The sequence below is a fragment of the Carya illinoinensis genome, chromosome 7 (assembly GCF_018687715.1).
Source record: "Carya illinoinensis cultivar Pawnee chromosome 7, C.illinoinensisPawnee_v1, whole genome shotgun sequence".
In the NCBI taxonomy this organism is placed as follows: domain Eukaryota; kingdom Viridiplantae; phylum Streptophyta; class Magnoliopsida; order Fagales; family Juglandaceae; genus Carya; species Carya illinoinensis.
This window is the reverse complement of record NC_056758.1, coordinates 16,470,369-16,483,265: the sequence shown is the minus strand read 5'-3', so window position 1 is coordinate 16,483,265 and position 12,897 is coordinate 16,470,369. Positions and strand designations below refer to the sequence as shown.

At 35.3% G+C, this 12,897-nt stretch overlaps 1 protein-coding gene across 1 annotated transcript; it reads left to right on the top strand.

The window, feature by feature from the left end:
- The first annotated feature begins 8,398 nt into the window (after positions 1-8,398).
- On the top strand, positions 8,399-10,156 carry LOC122317009 (rubisco accumulation factor 1.1, chloroplastic). The gene has a single exon (XM_043133888.1). It carries the CDS (start codon positions 8,562-8,564, stop codon positions 9,900-9,902), a length of 1,341 nt encoding a protein of 446 aa, XP_042989822.1. The 5' UTR covers positions 8,399-8,561; the 3' UTR covers positions 9,903-10,156.
- The last annotated feature ends 2,741 nt before the right edge of the window (positions 10,157-12,897 follow it).

The following is a 12,897-nucleotide window of genomic DNA, read 5'->3' as shown; positions in this document are numbered from 1 at the left end:
ATTTTCTTTCGTCAATGTTGAAAATTTGCTCCATCAAACATTCAACTTTTATAAAATCTATATCAAACTCCCTCAAACCATATACCATTAGTAATCATATATTGTCTAAAAATTGTTGGTTCAAAGGTGACTGCAAAAGAATAAAATAGTGAGAAGAGGTTGCTTCAAAATGCATTATAATATTGTTTTCTTTAAGGCTTAGTTTGGATACAAAAACAGTTTCATCTCATCTCATCTCATTATTATAATTTTTTTTTAATTTTTCACGCAAAATATAATAATTAATTCAACTTTTTCAAATCTAAAAATAATAATAATATTAAAAAATAATATTATAATAATATTTATTCAACTTTCAACTTTCATTTAAAACCATCTCATATTATCTCACTATCCAAAGTACACCTAAGATAATATTTGTCCCACCAGTTACGATATGTGCACAGGTTATTAATTTGCCTATAAAATAAATAGAATAAATCTGTTTGTCTAACTTCATCATGCATAAGAAAAATCTATTTTCTACTTAATGAACATATCCTTATAATAAAATTTATAAAAATGAAATACTTTTGGGAGAGAGAGAATTTCAAAATTTATTCATGATATTATAAGTCTATAGGCCAAATAGTTTATTTATAGATGACTAAAGGATACCAATGAAAAGTTATAAGTTATCGTTTGACTAAAATTGGTCTTGAATAGGTACACATGCTGCGCCTGTTGCCAAACGACTTGGACTTTGTTCGCTTTATCATCGAGTTGGTACTAAGTGTGTCGAATCGTGTTAACGGATCGTGTCAAAGCATATATATTATACTATATAGTTCAACTCTAACCCGACCTGTTAAACTTATCGTGTCAAAATCTCAAATCCTAACACGACCAATTAACATAATGGGTCGTGTCGTGTCAATCCGTTTTGACCCACTAGTGAATATTATGAAATAGATTAACATGATAATATATGACCCGTTTTAAACTATTTATATAAATGGATTGAATATGTCTGAATTAACTAATTTGACTTGATTAAATTTAGCATAATTTTATATAAATTTTAAAATCACAATATTTATAAAAATTATAAAACTAACTACAAATCTAAAATTACAATCCAAACAATAAAAATATTGAAATTGAAATTCTAACAATTTTACATTTAGGTATAAGGGTATAATTATAATTTTAACTTTCTTAACATGTCATAATGGGTTAACCCGTTAAGCAATCGTGTCTTAGCGGGTCAACCCGTTTTGACCCAAACCCGTTAAGACTAAACCCTAACCCGCTATTATCGTATTGTGTTCATATTGGATTAACTGGTTGTGTAACATATTGGCATCCCTAGTTGGCACTGGTTCGAATTACATCAGGTGTCTCCTTTGGTATTTATCCTTTGAGTGATGCTAGTTGCAGTCCAATATTTTGGACTCCTCTGCAGTCCAACTTAGAAATAGACAAAAAGACCCTTCCTTTATAAATGACATGACCTAAACACCCTTAAATCATTCTTCTCCTGCTCCCTGCGTGCTCAATCTGCAATGACATTCCTCAAGACTCCTGCGTCCTGAAGACTATTGGGCAATACCTTTACAAAATGTAAGCTTTGTAAGGTAACAAGAACCAATTGTGCAAGGGTCATTTGTCACGTATAAAACCTGGCGAGATAACACGCATTAATAAATTATACCTTTTTGTTGAAAGCTTAATACAATGTCAAGAATTTGAAGTGCTTCTTGTGAAGCATCTACACGCTTGCCAGCTAGAAACTGCCCCAAATGATGCATGTTTGCCCTCATGACAAACTTAATCAGTTAATCACCACTTTATATTCTCTTTACCGTTTGCAAGTGTTATATAGACTAATTAAGTTATTGTCATAGGTATATAAGAAAAACGAAAGAAAAAGATTCCATAACTAAATCCATCATAACACGGAAGTCATAATCCAAATTATCAAGATTTTCGTTACTTTTTATTTTTATTTTTATGTTTACTCCTATAAATATTCAGCTTGAGAAACTTCAACTAAAGAAACGATGAAGATCCAGATGGTGCCAAAAAAAAGAAGAGAAGAGAAGAGCATAACCCAAGAGGGCGAAGTCACCGATGGTCCCAGCGAACTTCTTCGAGGGCTAGGAATTTGGGGGGTTTGGGAGCGTAGGTGGGGAGCAGCATATGAGATGTAGAGTTGGACGACGACGGTGATTGCGATGGGGAGGGAGTGAGGACGAGCGCCAGCATGAGAGTTGCTCTGCGGAGAGGGATGTAGAGATCGCTGGTGAAATGCATAAGGTAGAGTTGGACGCAGCGTTTCTAAGACCTAATGAAACACATCGTTTTATTAATAGTTTGCATTACAATCCATATTGGTGGACTGCAAATAGAATTATTCTTATCCATTTACATCAATCTATGGCTTACAGTGTGCCTGCCTTTGGGCTAGCTTGGCTGCACAAGCTAGGCCACCATGGAGTCAATCCTTTGAATAAAGCATTTTTTTTGTTTTTTTAAAGGCAGCTTTCACTTGACACTTGTGCTCAATACCATTGAACCATTTACCAATCATAATTCATAATGTCGATCTAAATTCTCATAACCATAACCATAAGCTTATCTTTTCCTAATTTTTCTCTTTTCAAAATAATTCATAATTTTCAAAATAAATATAAATATTTATCAATAAAATATATAATATATAGTTATTTTGAAAATATTTTCGAAAACTTATTCTCTCCCTCTTTGTATGATAAAGAGAAAACTATTATATAGTTCGGGTATGAATGGCGTAATATCCTCATCCTACCAAAAGATATAATGCCATTAAAATTATATATATATATATAAGCATTAATTTTTTATAATATGTAATCCTGTAATAAAATGAGAATATACTCATTTACGGAACTATTTAATAGTTACCGAGTATTAAAAAATTAAAAATCTAAAGATTTAGGTTCCGTTTGCGTGGTAACACTCCACTACTAGTTATTATTTTATCATGACATTTCACATATTTTTTTATTATTATTCACAAATATTTAATATTTTATCACTATTATTTACATAATATCTAAAATCACCTCACTACCTAAACGCAACCTTAATGTGTTGGCATGAAAGTTTGTTAGATACGTAAAGTAGGCAGTTCAAAAGATCGATTGAGAAGTTGAAATTAGTTATTTTTTAGGACAGTTATGAGGAGATTTGTCAGAAAAAATTAAAATTATTTATTGGCCTTTAGTGGCTTAGGGAAGATGGGTGTTCCACCTTTCCAATAAGTTATGTGTGGGGGGTTGTGGTTCATTTTTCCATTGAAAGAAAGATAGTTGGGATTGTCTTGAACACATAAGTTTTAATACAAATGTCATTAGTGTTTCAAGAACAGACCATAATGTAATCAGTCCTGGAGTTTTCATTGGGCCTAAGCATCAACATTCAATATTTCCAGAGTCCTCTTTGTATTTTTTAGGTTTTGAAAAAGGATCATCCTACAGTCACATATAAAAATTATAGATAGTGGTCACCAAATAGGTTATTCATTTTTTTTATATATCTTCTTATATCTTTAAATATATACTTTAAAAAAAAATTCATAATACTATTTAAAAATATTTTCTTAATTATCAAGTACAAAAAAAAAAAAAAAAAAAAAAAAAAAAGAGAAGAAGAAGAAGAAAGAAGAATGTGATGGATTTTATGCATGGGAGTAACATTATCCTTTGAAAAAGCCCTTAATTAAGGCCGGGAAAGTGGAAACCAACATGAATTGGTTGTAATGCTTGGTCTACTACAACAGAGCTACTTGGGTCTTATGACTAGAAAGCTTCAAACATAAAGGGAAGAGTGGCCTACTATCATTCATGTACGACGATCCACGCCTTAGAATTTGTTTTAGAATAAAAATTAGGAAAACATTAGGTTACCACTGGTCTTTTTTTTTTTTTTTTTTTTTTTTTAATTTTTTCTTTTTCTTAATGATTAAATTTTTTTTAATATTATTAAAATTTTTTAAAAATATTTAAAAGTATTAAAAGTATTACAATTTTTTTTTTTTGCCTAACGGTGGCTCCCAGCGGGAGTTATCAACGGTGCCTGTTAAGCATAACTTAACATGTAACATGGCATGAACTTACATGACTTAAACAAAGCATAGACTGAACTTGAAACTTGATATGACATGAGAAGAAATGAATTAGCGTGGACTTTAACATGACATAAAGCTGAACATGAATTGAATATAAATTGAACTAGAAGTAAACGTGAACTAACTGAAATTGAACATGAAGTAAATGTAAAATGACTGAAATTGAATATGAACTAAACTGAATGTTAAATAACAAGAACATAAACATGAAATATATGAATTTAAAATCTTGTTTAATAATTAAGCATGATTAATAAAAGTAAAATGTGAATGCTACATAGGTCCCTTTAAGTCGTGTGTCCGTACCGATTACTACATCACAATACAGGTATCTGTACCACTTGTGAGTGCATTAACATACGTGCCAGTTCATAGGTATCTGCACCTACTGTGGAACACGTAATGAATGTATCCCGTGTCAGGTATCTGCATCAACACGAGTTGTATAAAATGAAATTCAAATGTGGGTGACACTATCGGCGTTAGTGCCTGACTTCGCTCTTGGTGACTAGTTAATTAGGCCCCAGTCGAAGCCTATTGATATTTATCTTGTCAACTCAAAAAATTTCACACTAGTTGAGATTCTCTCGCATGAACAAATGAGTTTCATTAGGATATTATCTCATCCTAACATTTAGGGTTATGATAAATGTAAGTAGACTTGACTGACGTGGAAATACTCATTTTGAGATACACAAAATGTACCTAAGACATAATGTTATATGAAACAAAATGACAGATAACTTGATGTAACGTAACATGACATATACATGCGATGCATGACTTGGCATAACATGAAGCAGACAAACAATACGTGAAATAACATGATGCTTAACAAATAACATTACGTGATATAGTATAACAGATAGATATTGTGTGATAGAATATATTATGTAACAGATAAATATTTCCTGACAGAATAGTACGTGTAACAAATAAACATGTAGTGACATAAAATAGCATGACATAGATGATAACATGTAATGACAAATAGTACGTGACATGACATAAAGAATAGTTTCCTTACTCATCACACATATATAGTAATCTGATAGTAAATTAGAAACTAACTTATAGTGATTATCGTGTCATGAGAAACTAAGCACGAAACATGAGAACTTGTAAATAGAGATTCTAAAAGATAAAAGTCATATCTTTAAGAATCAACTCCTAAAATCTTCAAAAATATCTCCTAACATATAGATAAAAGACTTAGGATCATCAAATAAAAATACCGAAGCCACTGAAGTAAGATTAAACCATAAAAGATCCAAACTTTTTAAAAACAGAAACTGTTTTTCTCCTTACAGTTTCTAAGTTTTTAGATCTAAGAAAATCTTTCATTAAAAGCTTTTATCAAACAACGAATCCTTAAACAAATTCATGTAAAAAACTTTGGACCAAGATCTGTCCGTTAGATTGGTAAAAGGATTCCAAAATATAACGCACTATCCAGTTTATCGCCCAAACAGACATTTTCATGGTTAAAACAATTTTTTACCAATAAAATGAGCATGAAATCAGACACAAAACATACCAAAAGAAATTAGACTCAAAGATAAATAACTTTTTTGAAGGAAGCTTTGTAAGAGAGTACTTATAAAGGCTTCGATAATCGTAAGCGAGAAAGGTAAAAAAACTGCATGAGAAACAACTCTAAGTTTTTTCTCCAAGAATGTGAGTTAAAAGGTGGAAATGAGGAAGTAAATGGCCTGCATGCCTCATACACATTCTGAAGAGTGAAGTGAGGTCAAATTGCCCATGCTATGGGGTGCCTTGAGGTGCCTTGTAGGTGGTTGTGGTGAGGTGGCTTTTGCTTTCACATAAAGGACTATTTGAGGGCTATCATGAGTAGTGGATGCTCAGCTTTGGGTGGGTGAAGACTTCCTCAATAAATCTTTCCAAGGTGGCCAAAATTCGTGGGCCTAAAAGGTCCTAACCAAATGTGCTTCATTTTGGAGTTTAAAAAAGAGTTTGGTTAGGGATTAAGATGCTATTAAGTTCAAATCTAATTTTTCTTGACCCAATCAAACTTTCAAGATTTAAAGAGTTGAATAATAATGCCATAACATGAATTTAATGGATTTAATAACATGTGGAAGTGATTTAATTAAGTGATTAAACACAATACTAAAATCGGATCCATTAGGGTTTTGAAATCAAGTTTGGGGTAACCATTTAGGGTTTCAGTTTCCTCCAAGCTTTTTTGGAGTTTCAATTGGATTCTAAATATTTAAGATTTCATTAGGGTTGAAACCCTCTTTAGTTCGGCACAATTTGGATGGTTGGATGGAATAAGGTTTTGCTCAGGTAGTATGATCTCATACATTAATTTCCTTCACATTTCTATCTAATGGTTCTTCTTGGTGCCAAGTATCCAATATTATTCACCAAGTATGGCTAAGATCTTTCCAAGTGTCAAAACAAAAGGTCTCTAACCTAATTTTGACATCCATACTGTGATTTTGAAAACACTGCACTTGGTGCTACTATCGAGGTTAATATTCACTTTGAAAAAAGTGAAAATAAATTTTGTATTGTAAAATTCTAAATAATCATATTAACCTAATAGTGTAAATCGTTTATCAAATTTATCTTTGAAGTGCCTCGAAAGAATCAAAATGTGTTTTCAAACAAGTATTTCTTCCAAAATTTGAAAATAGGTTTTTTACGCCATAAAATCCTAAATATCAACTGAGTCCTATGTCACAGACCATAACTCATTCTGACTGGCCCCAAAAGGAGTGGCAACACCGATTATGTTGATAGACCAAAGCCTATGTGATTGGTTAATTCGAAAACTTATGAAGTTTTCACGAGGTTCCTAAAACTTATAGAAATTCTAAATTTCTAGCGGGCTAGTACAGTAATGATGATTCTGAGACACAATTGTGCGATAAGTGGATCTATTGTTACCAAAACAGTGTTGGATTAGCATTTATCAAATGGTTGTGGGGCCTGGATCCCATCCTTTGACTTGTTGATTTTGGAGGAAACTTAATTAGGCTAACTATACTATACTTGTGAGGATTCTACAGTTGCATCCGAGTCAGTATTTAGTACTAGAGATCGTATGTTTAATCATTTTTCAGAGTTCATTAGTTCTGAGAACCATTAAAGCTCTTATATGTGCTCAAAATTAGTTGAAACAACTGTCGATCCTAATTGATATTCGAGAGTCCATGAATAATGTGAAAAGCTTATTGGTGGAATCAGATAATATTTTTATATTCATTTACTTTTATAATCTAATTTTAATAGTTCTCATCATCAAAGTTAACTTACATTTGATGTTTTATTTTTATCTATGCTTCTACATAGAGTTGGGCGCCCAATTTTTTTTTTTATTTTTTATTTTTTTATTTTTTATCACAACTATTCAAGTACCATTGAAGATTATTTATCTTATGTTTTAAAATAGTAAAAAGTTTATTTTGTAACATTTGTATGGTGCATTGGTACTTAGGACAATTTGGTTTGTATTTGTAACGTGTATTAAACTTCTAGTAGAGTTGTTTTATTTTGTTTTTCAGTTATCTAGTATGTACTATTTCTATTTATTTATTTTTTTTGTTAACCATACATTACAAATATAATCAAAAGTTTAAAACGAATTTTAAATATTAAAAATGACATTTAAAATGTCACCACACTAAATCAAGACTTTAATTGGATTCCAAAATAATCTAGACATAGTTTTAGGAAAAAAATAAAAAATAAAAGGGCTAAAAAATACAAGTCCAAACAAACCCCTCAACCCCCCAAACCGACATTTAGGCTATGTTTGGATGTGCAATTCATCTCAATTGATCTCAAACCCATCATTGATGGGACTCATTACTTTTTCAATTTTTCATAAGAAGTTAAACATATCTAAAACTATTTCGTATATTCAAATACATATAAATGTGATCTACAAAATATTATTATTCACATATCAACTCAAATCTAAATAAAACCCTATCATTTGATTTCAGTACTCAAACTTACATAAATGTTGCGGTTTTGATCTACTGATGGGTTTCGAGAGACTTGAGGTAAGGGAAATAGTACTAAAAGAAAATCTTGCTAAGCTACTATTAGCATACATATATCAAGAGAAGTGTATCATAATACTCAAATGCTTAATATTGGCCCAATCCAATACCAGCCATTTTCATCGATCTTAAGCGAATTTTGTATTGCAATGGCACCAAGCCCATGGACTGCCAGTCATGTTGACAAACTAGATCACCATTGCCAATTTGTCAGTCCGGCTATGTTTCCTCCAATCTAATGCCCGAAGGGCCAAAATATCTCAAATCTACGAACATCAGATAAGGCTGGGACTGTTCACCTCTCTCTTTCTTTCTCTGTCTCTCTCCCTCTCTCTGTATCCTTCCAGCAGTTGGCAACTTGGCAGTCCTCCACCATGGTCTCTGTGACAGTCAACACCTTCAAACCCCTCTTCTCCTCCACTTTCCTCAATCCGCACCCTGCTCTCAGCCTCCCCCTCCACTCTCCCTTCCCTAAACAACCCCACAAACCCATATCCGCCACTTTGACCCCACCTTCCAACCCCCAACAACGCCAACAACAGCAGCTCTACCAACCCTTCAGGCCTCCCCCCACTTCCCCTCTCCCTGCCCGGTTCCGCTCTCTCGACTTATCCAGCCGTATAGATATCCTGGCCAACCGCCTTGGCTTATGGTTCGAATACGCCCCACTTATCCCCACCCTAATCCGAGAAGGTTTCTCCCCATCTTCTATCGAAGAATCCACCGGAATCTCCGGTGTCGAGCAGAACCGCTTAGTGGTTGCTGCTCAAGTGCGAGATTCCCTCCAACAATCCAATACCGACCCTGAAATCCTCTCCTCGTTCGACACGGGCGGTGCTGAGTTGCTGTACGAGATTCGGCTCCTGAGCGCCCAGCAGCGCGCCGCTGCGGCCAGTTACATTGTTGAACAAAGGTTGGATGCCAAGGGCGCCCAGGATCTCGCCCGTGCCTTGAAGGATTTTCCTCGTAGGCGTGGGGATAAGGGGTGGGAGAGCTTTGACTATGCTCTACCTGGAGATTGTCTCTCCTTTATGTATTATAGGCAGAGTAGAGAGCATAAGAATCCATCGGAGGAGAGGACCTCTGCTTTAGAGCAGGCATTGAGGGTTGCGCAAACCGAGAAAGCGAAAAGTAGGATATTGGAGGAATTAGAGGGGAGAGGCGAGGGAAAAGGAGGGGAGGACGGGGATGTGGAATATGGGGTTCGGGTTCCGGTAGTGAGGTTGAAGATTGGAGAGGTAGCAGAGGCGAGTAGCGTGGTGGTATTGCCGGTTTGTAGAGCTGAGGAGATGGAGGGAGGCATTTTGGAAGCGCCGTGGAAGTGTAGGAGTGAGGGAGAGTTTGGTGTGGTGGTGGCAGAGAAGGCATGGAAGAGGTGGGTGGTGTTGCCGGGGTGGGCACCAGTGATGGAGTTAGGAAAAGGGGGAGTTGCTGTATCGTTTGGGGATGCAGGGGTATTGCCATGGAAGGCGAATAGATGGTATAAGGAGGAGGCAATCTTGGTGGTAGCTGATAGGGGTAGGAAAGAGGTGGCAGCCGATGATGGGTTTTATTTGGTGGCAGTTGACAGTGGTAGTCGCGTAGCCTTGAAGGTTGAAAGAGGGTCGGCATTGAAGGAAATTGGTGTGAAGGAGAGTTTGGGGACTGTGGTTTTGGTGGTTAGGCCACCAAGAGAAGATACTGATGATCAATTGAGTGATGAAGATTGGGAGTGAAAGAATGGAGGTAGAGTTATACTGTGTTAATCAGTTGCACGAGTGGGGATATTGATACATTTCGTTTAGGAGAGTAGAAGCTGGAACTTCTACAAAAGGGAATTCAGATAAATGCGCCCTCTGAAAAGGAATTTTTTTTTTTTGTGTTTTTTCACTTGTGTTGCCAAAGATGGCCTTTCTTCCACTAGGAATTTTCGTGTAATTCTCCATCTTATTCTTCAATGGGGAAATTTTAGTCCTTAAATTCTTGGCTAGTATCTTTGGTTCATATACTTATATGTGATTGTTCGCTGCCTTTGTTTTCCATTTACATTGTTGCAAGTGTTCGTCTGTTATCTGATGCTGTTTAATAGGCGGGAAAATTTACAGATTTGTTAGGAGTCCTCAGATCGATATTCCACTTCATGGTTGAATCTATGAATTACGCAGACATGACCAATCCATGAATGCAGAACTTATTTTGTTTAACTCAATTATGAAAAGTAGTTTGATTTTGGAGGTCGGTCTTTATCTACTGATTTAGCTTGCCTTCACCCCCCGCGCCCCCTTTGTCCCTCAAATATTGTTGCCACATCTTGGATGTCTCTCTGTCTTTACACTTTTTTTTCACCTTTGTCATATCTTCATATATTTCATTTAGCAGTATTGAAGGCAACTTCATGATCTTTTTTCATGAAATCAAGATTAACTAGAGATGACTACTCAGTTAAAAACTAAAACCTGCATATCTTCATTTACTACTATCAATCTTTTTCTTCTGGAACTTCCTTCTTCGTTAGTGTTATGGACAGATACGTTTCGAAGCCTTTTTTGTTCGTTTGGACTTTTTTAGATACGGATCATTGGTTGATTTCTGTTACGTTTGTGCATCATAGGATATCAGAATCTGATGCATTTACCCTGTCTGTACCATTTTACCATTTTAGAAGGGATGCTGTGTCAGCTCGAAATAGAAGTTCTAAAGTGGCAGGCACCGATAATGAATCATTGATGCCAGACAGAGAAAACACTTTTTTGAGTCGCCGGCACAGGGCGGCGTGAATAAACAACCATTTCAGTGATTTAAGGATGCGAAAGGCTGGTCCGTGCCCTGCTTCTAGGTAGCATATTCAGTCAACTTCATTACCAATATAACCTCGAAACTGGTTGAGTTCTTGTCCTTTATACCACTGGATTTTTTTTTTCTTGGTTAGATATACTGGTAGTGCTGCACTCTCGAGGTTTGAGTTTCTTGGAAAATTCATGTAGTTTTTAATTACCAAAGAATAATAACAGGATTACTGCTCTCTTACCATTTTTTATTATTTATTTTATTTTATCTAGTTTCTTTTAATTTTTCATTTACTTAATAGTTAAGGAAGCGACTATTAGTAAAGTTGTATATTTTTTTTAAATTTTTTCTTAATAATTAAGAATGTTAAAAAAATACTTAAAAGAAAATAATAATAAAAAATAAAATTTTAAATAAATTAGAGGAATAAATGGGTGGGAAGAGATGAAGAAGTCATCCTTGAAGTGATAAGGATAAAAGGACAGACTAAATTCTCCAAGCTCTAAGATCTCATTTGAAACCTAATCTCAGACCTCCTCACTAAGAACTCTGTTGCATCCCCCAAGCTCTTAAGTCTGTGTGATTCCATCCTCATCGAAAGCTGTGTGATTCTGTCGAAATTTTCAAGCCGCCTCAATTACAGCTGCTTTGATGGCTATTCATTGATTCCATAGTTTTATCTTATTTATTAACTAAACAAAAGTTTTTCTATTTTATAGGGGATTCTGATTTCTTCATTGTAACTCACATGAATCAAGAGGGAAAGCAATCCCAAAATGTATGTTTTTGACATCTTTTGTGTTTGGGAACAGACCTATGCTTTGGCTACACAAACTTTCAGTTCGAAGCACGAAGGGGCTAACATTGCACCAGTTCTCCAACTATTGTCGCAAAAATAAAATAAAATAAAATAAAACATAAGAGGGAGGATTCAGTTTGCTAAGGAAACTTTTACAAGAAGAAAGGAAACATCAAGAAATCTAGATCTGTTGTAGATGAAGAACCAAGGTTAAGAAAACTGCTTTGCTTGGAGAAAGGAAGGAGCGTTCAGAAGATGGAGGCCGGAGTCGATGGTGGTTTCGGTGTTAATTTTTTTTAATCACATATGGCCTCACCATGTATCTTGCCACCTCAAGTGATAACCTCGAGCGGTATATATGAGGGGTCGAGTAGCATTTTTCATGATAGAGAGAACTCAAATGGGTGAGTTAACATATGTATTAGTTTATAGGTATCTGCATGTGCTATGAAAAATGGAATGTAAGTATCTCATGATAGGTATCTGGACCTGCTTGAGTATGTATGACTGAAATTAAACATGTGGATGGCACCATCAGCATTGGTGTCTGATTTCGCTCTGGTGACTAGTTAATTAAGTCTCATTCTAGTACTTAGAGTTGTGAAAACATTAACAGACTTGACTTGAGATGGAAAAATTGTTTCCAAGGCACACTCTATACTAGGGCTGAAAACTGACACTATCGGTGCGGTTTTGGTCAAAAACTGAAGCTGCGCCAATAGCTTATAAACAGGGTGGTGCTGATTGAAACCGGTCAATAGGGATAGAGAAAACTAGTGGTTTCTTACGTTTGGTACCGATCAGTTCCACGGTCGGTCCATCTGTTGGTACCCATCCCCAAAATTTCACATCACAAATTCAAAACTTCAAACCAAATCAACCAAAATACAACAATTTTTCATAAATCTACAACAAAATAACAAATGCATAACAAATTAGGAGGAGAGGACTAGGAGAACGAGAAAGCTGGCCTTGGCATGAAAGTCAGTAGGTGAACAACAAAGACTGAGAGGAGAGATCTCAGGCTAAGTTTTGAGTGGCGTGAAGGAGGAGAGGAGGGGGTTGCTCCCCTGCTGCACGCATTGCGATTATGTCGTCGCTGGAGTAGGTTGGAAGGGGAGAGGGAAATGGGTGATGACTGCATT